The 17,760-nt window shown below is 48.7% G+C and overlaps 1 protein-coding gene across 1 annotated transcript in view; it reads left to right on the plus strand.

Moving 5' to 3' along the window:
* WIZ (WIZ zinc finger) overlaps positions 1 to 17,760 on the plus strand; it is a 121,537-nt gene that overhangs the window by 53,063 nt on the left and 50,714 nt on the right. Inside the window, 5 exon segments of the mRNA XM_030197173.1 lie at positions 8,199 to 8,360; positions 9,997 to 10,521; positions 15,005 to 15,061; positions 15,064 to 15,443; positions 15,445 to 15,562. Coding sequence (XP_030053033.1) covers positions 8,199 to 8,360; positions 9,997 to 10,521; positions 15,005 to 15,061; positions 15,064 to 15,443; positions 15,445 to 15,562 — 1,242 coding nt within the window.

Here is a 17,760-nt window from a genome sequence, read left to right on the forward strand (position 1 = left end):
ATTTGGTGGTGGTCATGAGGGTGCATTGTCAACTGTGAAATCACAGAAGGTATGGACAAATTGGAATCAATTTTACAAGCTTGCTTTAGAATTTTTCTAACATGGCTTCTCTGCTTCAGGAGAAGCCAAGGAGGTTTGATAACAGAAGACGGCATTATATGGGCTGTAGCCAATAGGTGGAGCTGGTCATCCTATCAATTTCATTGTTTTGGGTGTACCAGGATGGCAGCTGCTGCATTGGGAAGAATTAAAACCTCGGGTGGAGTGGGTGGAGATTGGCTTCAGCCTTGTGACATCATGCTGTCTCCTTTTGTCAAACCTCCAAGAAAACAAGTTACCTTATAGGGTTATACTAAAGCTCCATCTAGCCCAGTATCTTGCTTCCAAAAGTGGCATTATTAGATTTGATGCTATTTTTGCCCCTAGTGATAAGCAGTGACTTTCTCCAGGTCTGCATTAACAGTTTGGAAATGGACTCTTCTAGGAGCTTGGCCAAACTCTTTTTTTTATAAACAGCTCTATTTACCGCTCTTACTATATGCTCCAGCAACAAGTTCCAGAGCTTAACAATGTGTTGAGTGAAAAAAAATTCTCTTCTTTATTTTGTATAATAACTACTTGGAGTGCCCCTTAGTCTTTTCACTATATCTTTCTTGATATGCAACAACCAGAATTGCACACAATATTCAAGGTCCAGTCTTGCTATGGAGCAATACAGAGATTATGATATTCTTTGTTATATTTTCTTTTCCTTGCCTAATAATTCCTAAGATTGTTTTTTTTTTTGACTGCCACTGCATACTGAGCAGAAGATTTCAATGTATAGTCGGATGACGCCTAAATCCTTTTCCTCAGTGGTGACTCCTAATGTAGAACCTAGCATCATGTACTACAATTTGGATAATTCTGTCCAATGTGCATCACTTTGCACTTGTCCTCGTTAAATTTTATCTTCCGTTTGAATGTTCAGTCTTCCAGCTTCCCCAGTCGTCCTAAAGTTTTTCATGCAGTTTAACAACTTTGAAGATTTTTGTGTCATTTGCTAATTTGATGAGATGTCGAAAGTAAGCAGGTCTGCCTTTCAAGAATACGCAATTTCTTTCTCTTGTGGTATATAAATCCATTTACTTGAGCTTTGGTGTTGGGTATTGCTACCTTTTTAACTTTTTCTTTTTAATGTATCGAATGAGTACCTTTCCATGCTTGCATGGGTAACGGAACTATTGCATAATCTACTATAATAAAACGCACCCTCAACGTTCTGAGGACACTGATGTCACTGAAATCACTCACACACCGGTTCGTGGTTTCATGGTGGTGAAGCCACCACAACATCTTCATGCCCCGCCCTCGCGTCACACGTGATGACGTCGAGGGCAGAACACGAAAACAAGGCTAATTAACGCACGGGGAGCAGTAGTTTCACTACTCACCTTCCAAAAAATCCCAGCCACCCACGACGTCCACATCAACCCGGCCCCTTTCGCCACATAGCCCCGCCCCTTAGAAGTTACCGCCCTGCCCACGGTACCACACTCACCCTCAGCAACGTCCCTGTCACCTCCCCTCTCCCCTCCCCTTCCCTTACTCGTGTCTCCCTGGTGGTCTAGAGGTACCTGTTCGGTTGGGGCAGGAAAGAAAGAACCCCCTCTTTCCTGCCCGTAGCGGTGGTGGTAGCTTCCTTGCTGCATCGTGTGGGAGTCCGGCTCTCGGTGTTTCAAAATGGCCGCCGAGAGTTCAAGCTGCATCGCGAGACTTCAACTCTCGATGGCCATTTTGAAACGCCGAGAGCCGGACTCCCACACGATGCAGCAAGGAAGCTACCACCACCGCTACGGGCAGGAAAGAGGGGGCTCTTTCTTTCCTGCCCCCACTGAGCAGGTACCTCTACACCATCAGGGAGACACACGTAAGGGGAGGGGAAGGGAGTCCCCTGCCTGCTAGCGCCCGTTTCATCGCCGCCAGAAACGGGCCATTTTTACTAGTTATTACTAAGCATTACTTTTGTAAATGAGATTTCTCCGAGGACAAGCAGGCTGCTTGTTCTCACGACTGGGTGACGTCCACGGCAGCCCCCACCAACCGGAAGAAGCTTCGCGGGCGGTCCGCACGCAGGGCACGCCCACCGCGCATGCGCGGCCGTCTTCCCGCCCGTGCGCGACCGTTCCCGCCAGTCTTGTTTTTTCCGCGCTGGAGAGAGTCGTGCGTCGCCGCTCTCTCTTGTCAGCCCCGAAAAACCGTCGCGTTTTCGCGAATTTCTTATTTTTTGTTGTTTGTTTCTGGTTCCCGCGCATTCCGGACCCATTTTTCTTTTTCTTGTTAAAAAAAAAAAAAAAAAGTGAACGCGCTTGTTTTTCCCTCGTTTTCTAGTGGGGGCGTCGCGTTGCGGCCTTGTGGCCGCGCGGTCGATTTATTTTTCGAGGTGTGATTTACCGCCACCATCGATGACTTTAATTTCGCCGACGCGATTTTTCCGTCGATGTCCTCGAAGGTCCCGAGTGGATTTAAGAAGTGTGGTCGGTGCGGCCGGCCTATCTCGCAGACCGACACCCACGCTTGGTGCCTCCAGTGCCTCGGGCCGGAGCACAATATCAAGTCGTGCTCTTTGTGTCTTGGTCTCCGGAAACGGACTGAGGTTGCGAGGCAAGTTCTACGGGACCGTCTTTTTGGAACTTGCGCCGGCCCCTCGACGTCGACCTCGACGGCATCGGTATTGACGGCCGGATCTTCGGTACCGGTATCGATGTCCGCGAAATCGGCACCGATGGCATCGACCCCAGGAGCACAGGTCCCGTCGGCCCGCCGGTCCTCCGGTGAGGGTAGGGGTGAGAGGCCGCGTGGGCAATCGGCCCCGGTCACTCCCTCTGCCCATGGCCCTCGGGACCGAACCCTGTCTGACCCGGTTCCTCGAGACCGAGGGGGATCGACCTCCTCCGTTCCACCTGGCGCCGATGACGGGCACCGCAAAAAATCAAAGAAGCACCGTCATCGGTCACCTTCGATGCATCCGGCTATCGGTGCCGGCGAGGAGTCGACGCCGAAGCGTCAGCGTCGAGAGGAGAGGTCCCCTTCGGTAGTGGAGGTACCGACGCGTCAGGGTCCCAGCACTTCAGTGCAGTCTCCTGGACCCGAGCAGCTTCCGGCACCGACACCTCTACCGGCCCCCCCGTCTTTCCCGACAGCGGGCCTGGACGAGTGCCTCCGAGCCATCCTTCCGGGGATCCTGGAAGGGCTGATGCGCCAGGCTGTGCCGGGGGTGCTTGCGCCCTCGGCGCCGTTGACTGTGGCGCCGGCGAGCTCTAGCCCGGTGCCGAGGCCTTCGACACTGCCGCCGCTTGCGGCGCCGGTCTCGACCGCCACTCAGGTGGAGTCCCCGTCGACGTCGATGGAGGGAGCTTCGTCCCCGCCGGCGCGGGAGTCCACCGCTCGACGACACCGAGGCCTCGGTGCCTCGACGTTGAGCCGGGCCCGGTTAAGGACTTAGCTACATGAGCTTATGTCCGATACCGAGGAAGAGGCCTCGTGGGGGGAAGAGGAGGACCCCAGATATTTCTCCTCAGAGGAGTCTGCGGGCCTCCCCTCTGACCCCACGCCTTCACCAGAGAGGAAGCTCTCGCCTCCTGAGAGCCTCTCTTTTGCTTCCTTTGTAAGGGACATGTCCATTTGTATTCCCTTCCCCGTGGTCTCTGTGGATGAGCCGAGGGCTGAGATGCTCGAGGTCCTCGACTATCCATCACCACCTAGAGAGTCCTCCACGGTGCCGTTGCACAATGTCCTCAAAGAGACACTGCTTCGGAACTGGATGAGACCATTATCTAACCCCACCATTCCCAAGAAAGCAGAGTCCCAGTACAGAATCCACTCGGACCCAGAGTTAATGCGGCCCCAATTGCCCCATGACTCGGCGGTCGTGGATTCTCTCTCAAGAGGGCAAGGAGTTCGAGGCACGGCGCCCCCGGGGCGGGAGTCTCGCACTCTGGACTCGTTTGGGAGGAAGGCCTACCAATCTTCCATGCTCGTGACCCGCATCCAATCTTACCAGCTCTACACGAGCATCCACATGCGGAACACTGTGAAGCAACTGGCGGACCTGGTTGATAAGCTCCCGCCGGAGCAGTCCAGGCCTTATCAGGAGGTGGTCAGGCAGCTGAAGGCGTGCAGAAAGTTCCTGTCCAGGGGTATCTATGACACCTGTGACGTGGCATCTCGTGCTGCGGCCCAAGGTATAGTGATGCGCAGGCTCTCATGGCTGCATGCCTCTGACCTGGACAACCGCACCCAGCAGAGACTGGCCAACGTCCCTTGCCGGCGGGATAATATTTTTGGCGAGAAGGTCGAGCAGCTGGTGGACCAACTGCATCAGCGGGAAACCGCCCTCGACAAGCTCTCCCACCGGGCGCCTTCAGCATCCACCTCAGCAGGTGGACGTTTTTTCCGGGCCCGGCAGGCTGCGCCCTATGCTTTTGCCAAGCTTAGGTACACCCAGCCGGCCCGAAGGCCTCGACAGGCACAGGGACAGCCCCAGCGCGCTCGTTCTCGTCAACAGCGTGCGCCTAAGCAGCCCCCTGCGCCTCCACAGCAAAAGCTGGGGACGGGCTTTTGACTGGATCCACGGGAACATAGCCGCCCTCAAAGTGTCCGTGCCGGACGATCTGCCGGTCGGAGGGAGGTTAAAATTTTTTCACCAAAGGTGGCCTCTCATAACCTCCGACCAGTGGGTTCTCCAAATAGTGCGGTGCGGATACGCCCTAAATTTGGCCTCCCTTCCACCAAATTGTCCTCCGGGAGCTCAATCCTTCAGCTCCCATCACAAGCAGGTACTTGCAGAGGAACTCTCCGCCCTTCTCAGCGCCAATGCGGTCGAGCCCGTACCATCCGGGCAGGAAGGGCAGGGATTCTATTCCAGGTACTTCCTTGTGGAAAAGAAAACAGGGGGGATGCGTCCCATCCTAGACCTGAGAGGCCTGAACAAATTCCTGGTCAAAGAAAAGTTCAGGATGCTTTCCTTGGGCACCCTTCTGCCAATGGTTCAGAAAAACGATTGGCTATGTTCCCTGGATTTAAAGGACGCATACACTCACATCCTGATACTGCCAGCTCACAGACAGTATCTCAGATTCCGCCTGGGCGCACGGCACTTTCAGTATTGTGTGCTGCCCTTTGGGCTCGCCTCTGCCCCATGGGTGTTTACAAAGTGCCTCGTGGTGGTGGCGGCGTATCTACGCAAGCTGGGAGTGCACGTGTTCCCATATCTCGACGATTGGCTGGTCAAGAACGCCTCGGAGGCAGGAGCCCTCCGGTCCATGCAGTGCACTATTCAACTCCTGGAGCTGCTGGGGTTTGTGATAAATTACCCAAAGTCCCATCTCCAGCCAACCCAGTCTCTGGAATTCATAGGAGCTCTGCTGAATACCCAGATGGCTCAGGCCTTCCTTCCCGAAGCGAGGGCCAACAACCTCCTGTCCCTGGCTTCGCAGACCAGAGCGTCTCAGCAGGTCACAGCTCGGCAGATGTTGAGACTTCTGGGTCATATGGCCTCCACAGTCCATGTGACTCCCATGGCTCGTCTTCACATGAGATCTGCTCAATGGACCCTAGCTTCCCAGTGGTTCCAAGCCACCGGGAATCTAGAGGATGTCATCCGCCTCTCCACCAGTTGCCGCACTTCACTGCTCTGGTGGACCATTCGGACCAATTTGACCCTGGGACGTCCATTCCAAATTCCACAGCCCACAAAAGTGCTGACGACGGATGCATCTCGCCTGGGGTGGGGAGCTCATGTTGATGGACTCCACACCCAGGGTCTGTGGTCCCTCCAGGAAAAAGGATCTGCAGATCAACCTCCTGGAGCTCCGAGCGATCTGGAACGCACTGAAGGCTTTCAGAGATCGGCTGTCCTGCCAAAATTATCCAAATTCGGACAGACAATCAGGTTGCAATGTATTACGTCAACAAGCAGGGGGGCACCGGATCTCGGCCCCCTGTGTCAGGAAGCCGTCGGGATGTGGCGTTGGGCTTGCCAGTTTGGCATGCTCCTCCAAGCACATACCTGGCAGGCGTAAACAACAGTCTGGCCGACAGACTGAGCAGAGTCATGCAACCGCACGAGTGGTCGCTCCATTCCAGAGTGGTACGCAAGATCTTCCGAGAGTGGGGCACCCCCTCGGTGGACCTTTTCGCCTCTCAGACCAACCACAAGCTGCCTCTGTGCTGTTCCAGACTTCAGACACACGGCAGGCTAGCGTCGGATGCCTTTCTCCTTCATTGGGGGACCGGCCTCCTGTATGCTTATCCTCCCATACCTTTGGTGGGGAAGACCTTACTGAAGCTCAAGCAAGACCGCGGCACCATGATTCTGATAGCGCCCTTTTGGCCCCGTCAGATCTGGTTCCCTCTTCTTCTGGAGTTGTCCTCCGAAGAACCGTGGAGATTGGAGTGTTTTCCGACTCTCATTTCGCAGAACGACAGAGCGTTGCTGCACCCCAACCTTCAGTCCCTGGCTCTCACGGCCTGGATGTTGAGGGCGTAGACTTCGCTGCGTTGGGTCTGTCGGAGGGTGTCTCCCGTGTCTTGCTCGCCTCTAGGAAGGATTCCACTAAAAAGAGTTACCTTTTCAAGTGGAGGAGGTTTGTCGTTTGGTGTGAGAGCAAGGCCCTAGAACCTCGTTCTTGCCCTGCACAGAACCTGCTTGAATACCTTCTGCACTTATCAGAGTCTGGCCTCAAGACCAACTCAGTAAGGAATCACCTTAGTGCGATTAGTGCTTACCATTATCGTGTGGAAGGTAAAGCCATCTCTGGAGAGCCTTTAGTCGTTCGATTCATGAGAGGCTTGCTTCTGTCAAAGCCCCCTATCAAGCCTCCTGCAGTGTCATGGGATCTCAACGTCGTCCTCACCCAGCTGATGAAACCTCCTTTTGAACCACTGAATACCTGCCATCTGAAGTACTTGACCTGGAAGGTCATTTTCTTAGTGGCAGTTACTTCAGCTCGTAGGGTCAGTGAGCTTCAAGCCCTGGTAGCTCATGCCCCATATACCAAGTTTCATCACAACAGAGTAGTGCTCCGCACCCACCCAAAGTTCCTGCCGAAGGTGGTGTCGGAGTTCCATCTTAACCAGTCAGTTGTCTTGCCAACATTCTTCCCCAGGCCGCATACCCGCCCTGCTGAACGTCAGTTGCACACATTGGACTGCAAGAGAGCATTGGCTTTCTACTTGGAGCGGACACAGCCCCACAGACAGTCCGCCCAATTGTTTGTTTCTTTCGACCCTAACAGGCTAGGGGTCGCTGTCGGGAAACGCACCATCTCCAATTGGCTAGCAGATTGCATTTCCTTCACTTACGCCCAGGCTGGGCTGGCTCTTGAGGGTCATGTCACGGCTCATAGTGTTAGAGCCATGGCAGCGTCAGTGGCCCACTTGAAGTCAGCCACTATTGAAGAGATCTGCAAGGCTGCGACGTGGTCATCTGTCCACACATTCACATCACATTACTGCCTCCAGCAGGATACCCGACGCGACAGTCGGTTCGGGCAGTCGGTGCTGCAGAATCTGTTTGGGTTTTAAATCCAACTCCACCCTCCAGGACCCGAATTTATTCTGGTCAGGCTGCACTCTCAGTTAGTTGTTCTTCGTAGGTCAATTTCTGTTATACCCTCGCCGTTGCGAGGTTCAATTGACCTGGGTTCTTGTTTTGAGTGAGCCTGAGAGCTAGGGATACCCCAGTCGTGAGAAGAAGCAGCCTGCTTGTCCTCGGAGAAAGTGAATGATACATACCTGTAGCAGGTGTTCTCCGAGGACTGCAGGCTGATTGTTCTCACCTTCCCTCCCTCCTCCCCTTTGGAGTTGCGTTTTCATCTTTTTGCTTGTCATTCAACTGGCGGGAACGGTCGCGCACGGGCGGGAAGACGGCCGCGCATGCGCGGTGGGCGTGCCCTGCGTGCGGACCGCCCGCGAAGCTTCTTCCGGTTGGTGGGGGCTGCCGCGGACGTCACCCAGTCGTGAGAATCAGCCTGCTATCCTCGGAGAACACCTGCTACAGGTATGTATCATTCACTTTCTTGATGTACTCTCTTTCTGTGGTACAGCAAAGGCGGTTTACATATTACATACAGGTACTTTTGTATTCTCCTGAAGCTAGTGGATTCATAATCCCCAGCCACGTCTAAACTGCTGGTTGTTCTCTCTCCTCCTGGCAGGTGCAGGCTGTGAAGAGGAAGAAATGGTAGCTGTAGACATAGGATCTCCAGGTGTCCAGAAAAACTCCCCAGCAGGGCCATTAGATCCATCCTCCAACAGAATGGGGGGCAAAATGTCTCCAGAACCACAAGGGAACAAACATGAATCTCAGGATGGTAAATGTAAGTTTATTTCCATGGTTAAGACTTTCCTCGCTACAGCTGTAGTTTTAGTTCATTTAGATGGTACACAGTCATACCATTGTTCACTTATTTTGTCACATGTCATGCCCTTGTCAATTAAGTGCAAACCACCCCATATACAGTAACCAAATAACCTGTTTGAAGAGATGCTTGAAGGGACAGGGGACACAGAATAGTAGGTGCAGGTGACTGTCTTAGTGCACATTTTTTAACCAAACCAATAATGTCTGTAAGGCATAAAGGAAGTGAGTTTTTCATGGAGACTGTAAAATTTTAAAAAATGAGAAGAAAGAACCACCTATGGTCTGAAATATTTCTTTCATATCCAACATTTAAAGCTAAAGAAATATTTGCAACTGATAAAGGCGTTATTATTTAAAAAAAACCAAACAAACCTAAAATATGAAAATCCTGTTACCACATTCTTGGGATTATATTCCAGAATAATTGTCTCCATAAAAACGTGCATGCACAAAAATTCCACATTTCATGGGCATTTGTAGAAAACATAATTTACCAAATAGGTGATATACACAATTTTTTGTATGCAAGATCAGGGGAGAGAGGGTGCGTTCTGGCTTCCATTGCCTACCCTTCCTTGTGACTGTATTCTGGAGATAATTGTTTTATCACACATTTGAGGGTGATTTTAGAGGAAAAGGAATATTGACCACATGTGGAATACAAAAAGAAGACTGTCCTCACTTACAGACCGAAATCACCTCCAACATATCCTGGTGTAAGGGTGAGGCTCGTGCAAAATTAACCCATTTGGAGACATTAACCTTGAAAAGCTCTTAAACAGCAAGTTTTCTCAATTTCCCATTGAAGTACATTGGATTCAGATGGTAATTCTATTTTTCAGCCAAAGGGCTATCTACTTCCCTTCCTGATTAGGGGGAGGGAGTTGGGATAGATGATCAAGATCCTGCAGTACTTGGGGATTCTTGGGTTATATATATTTAGTCTGTGGAAAGAATTGTCTTGTGCAGTGTTGATTTTTACAGTTCAATTGCATGTTGATTATTCCGTTCTCTTAGTTTTAGCCAGCTTCATTTTGGGGTATGTGCAGCTGTCATACTTCTTTGGTGGAGAAAACAAACAACAAAAAAAAGATTGCGTAAAATCCTGTCTTGGAGTCCATCATGGATTAAAGATTGGGAATTTTGACCTAAAGACCTTGCATGGTCATTCAGCCAGGAGTATTGAGCATAAAACAAAGGAGTAGCTTGTGATAAAATAAGTAACATTTATAGAATTAAAATTGGTCTCTTACGCCACACAGCCAACATGTACTTTTCCTGTCATTTTGTTCTGTTTAGTTCTTCAAGTGTAGCTGTGAGATGGAAGCAGAAAAGTGAAAAGTTGGAGAGAATATTCTGGGGGTGGCTTAATCAAGCAGGTGCAAAAAAGGGAAAAGAATAGAAAACCCTTCCTCTGAAACAAAAAGGGAGTAAATTTTGTACTGGAGTAAAACTTTGCTAAACATACCCAAAATACAAAGAAGATTTTATTTTATTTTTTTTTCCAATATGGTAGGCAGTGAAGGCAAGAAGTCTCCATGGACCCTTCCCTCTTTCTGATTTTTATTTTTCTTTATTTTTTTTAATTCTAGCACAAAACCTCACAACATGCGAGGTGTGTGGAGCCTGCTTTGAGACCCGCAAAGGGCTATCGAGCCATGCTCGCTCCCACCTGCGCCAGCTGGGCGTGGCAGAGTCTGAAAGCAGCGGCGCTCCTATCGATCTCCTGTACGAGCTGGTGAAGCAGAATAAAGGGAAGGCGGACAGCAGCAGGAGTGCCGGCTCCTCACTTTCCCTGCCCCTAGGCAAAAAAACGGCCTCCTCTAAAGAAGGGGCAGGGAGCCCGAGACCTGCAGTTCTGCCATTGGGCAAACCAACTGAGAGGCAGCTGGACTCCCCAGCAGCGAACACAGCCATCGAATCCTCCCAGGGCTTCTCCCCTAAAAGTCAGCCACAGCCAGGCTCCCCCCTAATGAAGAAAACACCCTCTACTTTACCTGCATCTCCCCCTCCCAAAACTTCAGAGGACAAGAGCGCCAAGCTGTCCATGAGTCCCCTGCACAACTCTCCGAAATCACAGTGGGCCCCGCAGGAGGAAGAGGGGCCATTGAATCTGAGTGAGTTCTGTTGTGTTCCTTTCAGTTTTTTATTATATTTATTTATTTTTTTGGGGGGTGGGGGGGAGCGTTTTATGTGTTGTCTTTGAAAAAGGGTACTTCGAAGTAGCATTATCATAGATTTTAATAAGTTTTTTTTCTAGGCGATATTAACCATAAGCAAAAATTATTATCTTAGGGGGCTGTGTTTGTTTAATCAGTGTTTTAAAAAAATAATTTCCAAACTTTTTGTTTTCCTCCTTCTTCTTTGTCCCAGTCTTTAACTTTACTGTGATAGCTAGTAATAAGCTGCTTGGTGTGACTGCAGGCGTGCAATTATCCACAGTGACATCAAAAGGAAATTTTAGAGAGTTCAGCAAAGTAGCTGGGTGGGCTTTGGCCCTTAGAGACAGATGTGCTGAAGGGCCTCATTAAGGGAAGGTGAACCGTAAACCTCCAGGGCTTGTGATCGGCTTGTAGATGCTATTGGGAGAGTATATCAATCTGCTTTCAGGAATAGGGGGTGTGTTATCATGTATGTGAGAGGAGCATTGGTTTAGGAGTGACACAGGCAGGAAATGCCTTTATTCCACACTGATCTGTAAAATCTGTTGTCTAGTGGTAGAGCCAAGCCTCTGAGCTAGCAGTGTGGTATAGTAATTAGAGCAAGCACAGGTCCTTGTCCTATGCTGAAAAACCCACTCTGAAAGCTGTTGGTGAAGCACATTCGCATCCATGCTGCTACTTCACCCTTCCCTCAAACTGTTTCTCCATGGAACCAGCCTTGAGATGCTCTCCATCCATGAGCAGGCTCTGCCGAGCAGTCTTTAATGACTCTGTGGGCGCTGGCCAGTTAATGTCTTTTAAACCGTTCTAACTCTGTTAGACTGGTTTAGGGGTCGTAGTGTCCCAGTAGACGCTGTTTCAATGTGTACACTGTAGTGATGATGTACCCTCTGCTCTGCAGCTGTGGATAGCGACTTGGGCAAAGACACTGACTGCCAGCTCTGTGGTGCCTGGTTCGAAACCAAGAAAGGCCTGTCGAGCCATGCCAGGGCCCATCTGCGACATCTGGGGGTGACAGACCCAGACGCCAAGGGGTCCTCCATCGAAGTTCTCAACGACCTCATCAAAAGCGATGAGTTTAAAGACCGTCTCTCCTCGCTCCTGCCCAGCGAGCGGAAGTCGTTGCAGGGGCTCGGCAGCCCTGAGAATCCCAGCCCCAGCTCGAATGGTGTAGCAGGAGGTAGAGGAGGAGGAGGAGGCGGCAGCAGTGGTGGTAGTACCATGAAGCAGCATTTGTCATCACAGCTACAACCAAAGACTTTGAGCAAACATCCAGGGTCACCTCTACCTCGTTCCCCTAACCTGATGAAGATCGTAAAACCCCACCGTCCCCCTTTGCCCACAGGATCCGCCTGTCGGGGCAGAAGAAAGTGTCACCAGAGCCCTACTGGGCACCGTCGGCTGAGATGTTCTCCACTCATCTGTGTAAGTTCTTCTCTCCCACAAAATATATAAGCTCCCTTGCTAGCACAGAGCTTATTGGGGTGGGAGGGGGCCAGTCAACAGTGTTCAGTGCCTACAGGGTTTACTACTGCAGTACATGTCCTCCTGGAACTTGAGGAAATCTTTTGTAAAGGTTGGGGGGGGGGGGTGCGGATAAGACACCAGACAGAGCAAAGATGCAGATGACTGTCGCTCTCACTTTGTATAATGTCAAACATGTAGTTTTCTCTTTCTTGCCACTCTTTCACACTCATCCCATTCTGTTCTTTGAGGAATTGTGAGCCTATATTTTAGTCACAGTCTAGACCTGGGACCCTCTTATTACTTATTCTGTTTTTCAGAGAGGTTTCAATGCCCCTTTTACTCCAGACTTGCTGCTGCTTTGACTCTCATTAGGAAACGATTGTAAAGTATGTTCCACTTTAATCTTGGAGTAAGTGATTCTACATAGGAGGTAGTTTGGTTTCTGCAGTAGTTAGTACAGGGCTAATTAATTGTAGATGATTAGTGAATATTTTGGTGTTAATTCCAGAATGTTCTAGTGTTTGCTCAGCTTACCAAATAAAAATGCTTTTTTTTTTTTTTTTTCTCTCCTGGCTTCTGTACACTGAAAATGAAATGTAAGTTGGGGATGGGTCTTTTCATTGAACGGGATCTAGCTTTTTTGTACCAGGTACATTGTGGACAATGGCAAGGTTTCTGTGTCTGACTTTAGTGTGTATTAGATCAGATTAACAGACTACACAGCAGGGCAAGTTTTGAGGGTTTCCAGCAGTCCTTCAGTGGTAGTATTTTCTGGATGTTACCTGGTAGAGATCACTAGGCTATTAAAGTATTGTTTGATTTTATTGTTCTGCTTACCTCTGGCTTCTTTATTTCCATCTCAAATCAGTACTTGGGGTTGTGATGCTATGAGCTTACATACTTTGCTCCTCGGGGGAGGGGGGGTGTCCTACTTAAGTTTACTCCAGTGGCTCCCAAACCTGATCCTGGAGGCACCCCAGCCAGTCAGGTTTTCAGTATATCCACAATGAATATTCATGAGAGAGATTTGCATGAGGTATGTGCAAATCTCTCTCATGAATATTCATTGTGGATATCAAACCTGACTGGCTGGGGTGCCTCCAGGACCAGGTTTGGGAACCACTGGTTTGCTCTCTTCTATCTAGTCCTTGCTATTACTAGCAAAAAGGTTTGCTGAGCTAATTGGCATGGTTGCCTCTAGCTGACCACTGGGTCACATTTCTATGCCTCTGGCACCCTGGTGCATGTTTCTACCATGTTAGAATTGAATGGTCTCAACCTTATTTTTAACGCTTATAATGCGCAAATTGGGTGTCTTTGTAACACGTGTGTACCAGATTATTTTTCTAAGACACGTTAACTGCAAAACCTAATGCATTTGATTTTAAGGGATTTTCTTTTTAAGTTCTTGCAGGCAAAAAAACAAAAACCTAAAAAAGAAAAAGCTTTACAAACAAACGCATTTAGAGCATCATAGTTAAACTACACTTGTATAGCATGGCCATACATATACATGTTTTTACAAACCACACACTATAACATGTGTATTATATGTGTGAATATACAGTATTGTTTTTTTTAAATGTTCACGTTTAAAAGGACTATTTATTATATAAATATGATGGCCCTCCTGTGACTCATTTCCACTGCTGATGGGAGTCCTTCCAAAGGTTCTTCACCCTTTGCCATCATCTCTGGCATTTTACTAGTGATTCAGATGACTTTTGGCAGTGATGTTATCTTCATGGAAGACCGGACTGGATTCCCTGGTGTGATGTGAACATTTCCTGCTAGAAGAGTGCCTGAAGCTCTTGCAACACTGAGAAACCACTGGGCAGCATTGTTGTGGGGGATGTTTTGTTTTCCATGTTTTTTTTAAAAGATGTTGAACAGTTAGTTACACAAAAAACCGTAGAAGTATAATTCGACTTCGAGAGGTCCTCTACTATATTCTCCTGCCACCAGTAAGGATCCAGTGTATCTAACTCATCCAACACAGATGTTTAATACATGGATTTTCAAATTTCCATCATCGGTTTTAAGTATGCTTTGCTTTTTCTATCTGCTGTCTTAACCTGGATTTCCTCTGCAGCTGTTACATACCATTCTGTTTGAGCTGACGGCTCACTGTCTTCCCTTTCTCAATAATTATTCATTTTTCTGTAGGCTAAATAAAACCTGCTCTTTCTGTTCTTCCTTCATGGTCATAGGTGTACTGGTAACTAGATGGAGATACCGCTGTTCCCCACTTATTTTATAGAATCTCCAATTGACTGGAATGAGGGTCAATTTTCAAGTTGCCCATATTACTGAAAGTTCAGGGTTACTTTTTTTTTAATGTGTGTGGAGACACTCAGATCTGTTTGTTCCCCCCCCCCCCCCCTCCCCCTTGGGTCATGGAAAATGTGTTAAGGTTGGGCAATTTTCAATGGCCCGTTTGAAAATTGCCCTGCCAGTGCTATCAACTTGAGCAGATTTTAAAAAGTGATGAGACTGTTTCCATGTATCAAAGGGCCAGTCCCTTGAGACATCCAGTCCTAGAAGTAGAAGGGTGGTATCCACATGCTAGTCCCTAGAGCGTGACTTTGAGGATAATTTTCAAAGGGGATTTATAAAATTATTACCAGGGCTAAAAGTAGTCACAGGATCACTCTCTGGCTACGTAGGATGTCCCAGGGTTATATTTGGGCTGAGAGGGTAAGAGAAGGAAAATGGCATGCATACATTTTCACTTTAAAGTATATGTATGCTTTTTATCTTTCACTGACTGCTGAAAAGAAATAGGTTGCAAATGACACACCATTTGTACAACTAATTTTCAGTGGGATGGAGAGTGTGGTGTGTGTATACTTTTTCATTAGGTGGGTTCTTAAAATTGTCCCTTTTAAAGATGTATCTTAATATCATGGCTTGATTGATACCATTTCTGGAACACTTTGAATATACACTGTGTTCTTTATGATGTATTCAGCATCGGGGGCAGAGCAAGAGCCAACACGGGATATACGCTGTGAGTTTTGTGGTGAATACTTGAGAACCGGAAGGGGTTATCCAGTCACGCTCGTTCCCACCTCCGCCAAATGGGGGTGACAGAGTGGTATGTGAATGGCTCTCCCATTGATACCCTGAGAGATCTGCTGAAAAGAAGATCGCAGCCACGGGGTTCTCCCAGCGTATTAGGCACAGGCCAAGCCCCAAGTCAAGGTCCAGGACCTAAGAGCGTGAGCAAATCTGAGATGAGGCTGATGGGGGCCCTGGAGCCCCACAGCTCAGCGCCGATCCGTGTTCCTACCATTCCTAAGAAGCTGTCGCATCTTGGGAGTCCTGTGGCACATTCCCCATCCGCGTCTCCTCCTACAGCGAGAAAGATGTTTCCAGGACACTCTCCCTCTTCCTTGCCGAAGAAACTGAAAACCGGATGCCATGAGGGTGGATTTCAAGCATATGATGACAGGAGGACTGATGAATGAGGCCCCCACTGCCAGCAAGAGCTGGACATCACATGAGGACATGGCCCCTCTCAATTTGTGTAAGTATCTGTAATCTCTATATTATAAAACTCTGCTGTTGATTGTGGCTGTTTAAAAAAAAAATAAAAAGACGCAGCCAATATTCTTAGAGGTTAAAGATGACTTCGGTATGGTGCCCTTAGTGGCGATAGGATGAACAGACTGGTTTCTCTTACAGCTTTAGCAGGAGAATCTGAGCCAGTAGAGGGCATGAGATGAGAGGTAATACTTGTCTACTTCCTCTCCCCCTCCTCAAAAGATGGGCTGATGTTTGAATGATCATGTCCTGTTCAACTTCATGATCAAAAATCTCAGACGGTCGCATGGGGCCTGAAAGCTAATGTAGGAGAGGATTGTAAGGGGGGGGGGGGGCTCCACAACTTGAGCTCCCCCCCCCTTACAATCCTCTCCTAGATTAGCTTTCAGGCCCTATGCGACCATCTGAGATTTTGATCATGAAGCTGAACAGGAATAAAGTTTCACCTAGGACCTTACATAAGAACATGAGCACTGCCATACTGGGAAAAGACCAGTGGTCCATCAAGCTCAGCGTCCTGTCTCCGACAGCGGCCAATCCAGGCTTCAAGAACCCGGCAAAAAAAAAATTAATAATGTTCAATGACCTTTTCCCTCAGGAATCTGTCCAAACCCCCTTTAAACTCCGTAAGGCCAGCTGCTGTCACTACATTCTCCGGCAATGAGTTCCAGAGTCCAACTACACACTGAGTAAAGAAAATCTTTCTCCTGTTTGTTTTAAGTCTACCATATTCTAGCTTCATCTTGTCCCCTGGTTCTATTGTTGTTTGAAAGTGTAAACAAACGCTTCACATCTGTCCGCTCTACTCCGATCATTATCTTGTAGACTTCTATCATATTGTTGCATGGCTCTGGTAAGTACTTAACAGTGATGCTTTGTCTAGTCAGTGTGAGTGGCCCATTTTGACCAAAATGGCTGGTTCCGGAGTCGCAGGAAGGGGGGGGGGGGATCTTTAGGCCAGACTGTGCATGCATACTGCAGACCAGCGTGAGAGCTTCCAAAGTTTTGTCTTGTACAATGGAAGTTGAAGCTTAGCAGTGGTAGTAAAGTGCAGGCACTTTCACATGCGTGTTTCTGTGCTGAACACACAGATGTGATACTGTTGCCTTCTGGAACAGAAGGTACGTGGTGTCTTAGTTTTACTACTTCCATTGCCCTCGGATGACTTTCACCAGACTTTTGGATATTTCTTGGTTATTTTCACTCTTTCAAACTGTTTTTCTCCCATTGGTATATTCTTTCCCCGTGATTTGGTCATCTTAGTTGGGCTTTTCAGTAGCTTTTAGATTTTATCTGGTTTGGTTTGTCGGTGTGCAGCCCAAAATGGGTCATAGGCGTTGGAGCCAATGACTTGTGCTTGGCCACAATTTCACAGAAAGGCAGTATATCAAATCCCTTACATCTTTCCCTCTTTGTATCTCAGTGACCTTTGCTATAAAACAGTAGTTCTCTTCAGACAAGTTTTGGGGGGGGGGGGGGGGGGGGGGGGGGAATGGTAGTTGCAGGCACACTCCAAGGAAAGGGAAATGGGACTTGATATATACACCGCCTTTCTGAGGTTTTTTGCAACTACATTCAAAGCGGTTTACATATATTCAGGTACTTATTTTGTACCAGAGGCAATGGAGGGTTAAGTGACTTGCTCAGAGTCACAAGGAGCTGCAGTGGGAATCGAACTCAGTTCCCTAGGATCAAAGTCCACTGCACTAACCACTAGGCTGCTACTCCACCTAACTAACAAGAGTCTTGTGTACAGGAGCTCTCCAGCTAAGGGAAGTCAGAGCTTACAGGCTCTCCTCACCATGGAGGTTTAAAAGAACAGGAGATGGCAGGTATGTGCTTGGTCCAGTATCTGGGCTGAAGCCAGTAGGGCGGAGCTTGGTGCCATATTAAGTCACCCAAAACAATAGCACGTTCCCGCTATCAAATGTCCTGATTTAGCCAGTGACTGTCAGTGGTTTGCAGCACTTCTCGCTCTGGGTTAGCCAGCGGTGGTCCTGGTCTGTCACTGTAGGTTAGTGGGCAGTTGTCTCTGGCTCCCTGCTCTTCGAGTTGCTGGGTCCTGGTTGGCTGCACACCCTTAACCACTCTGTTCCCGCTGCTTCTGCTGGCGCTCCTGGGCGGGCTACGACTGGGGTGGTGAGAACAAGGACGGTTCTGCATAAACAGTGCCCAGGAAGA

This window comes from Microcaecilia unicolor, chromosome 3 (assembly GCF_901765095.1).
Source record: "Microcaecilia unicolor chromosome 3, aMicUni1.1, whole genome shotgun sequence".
NCBI lineage: Eukaryota > Metazoa > Chordata > Amphibia > Gymnophiona > Siphonopidae > Microcaecilia > Microcaecilia unicolor.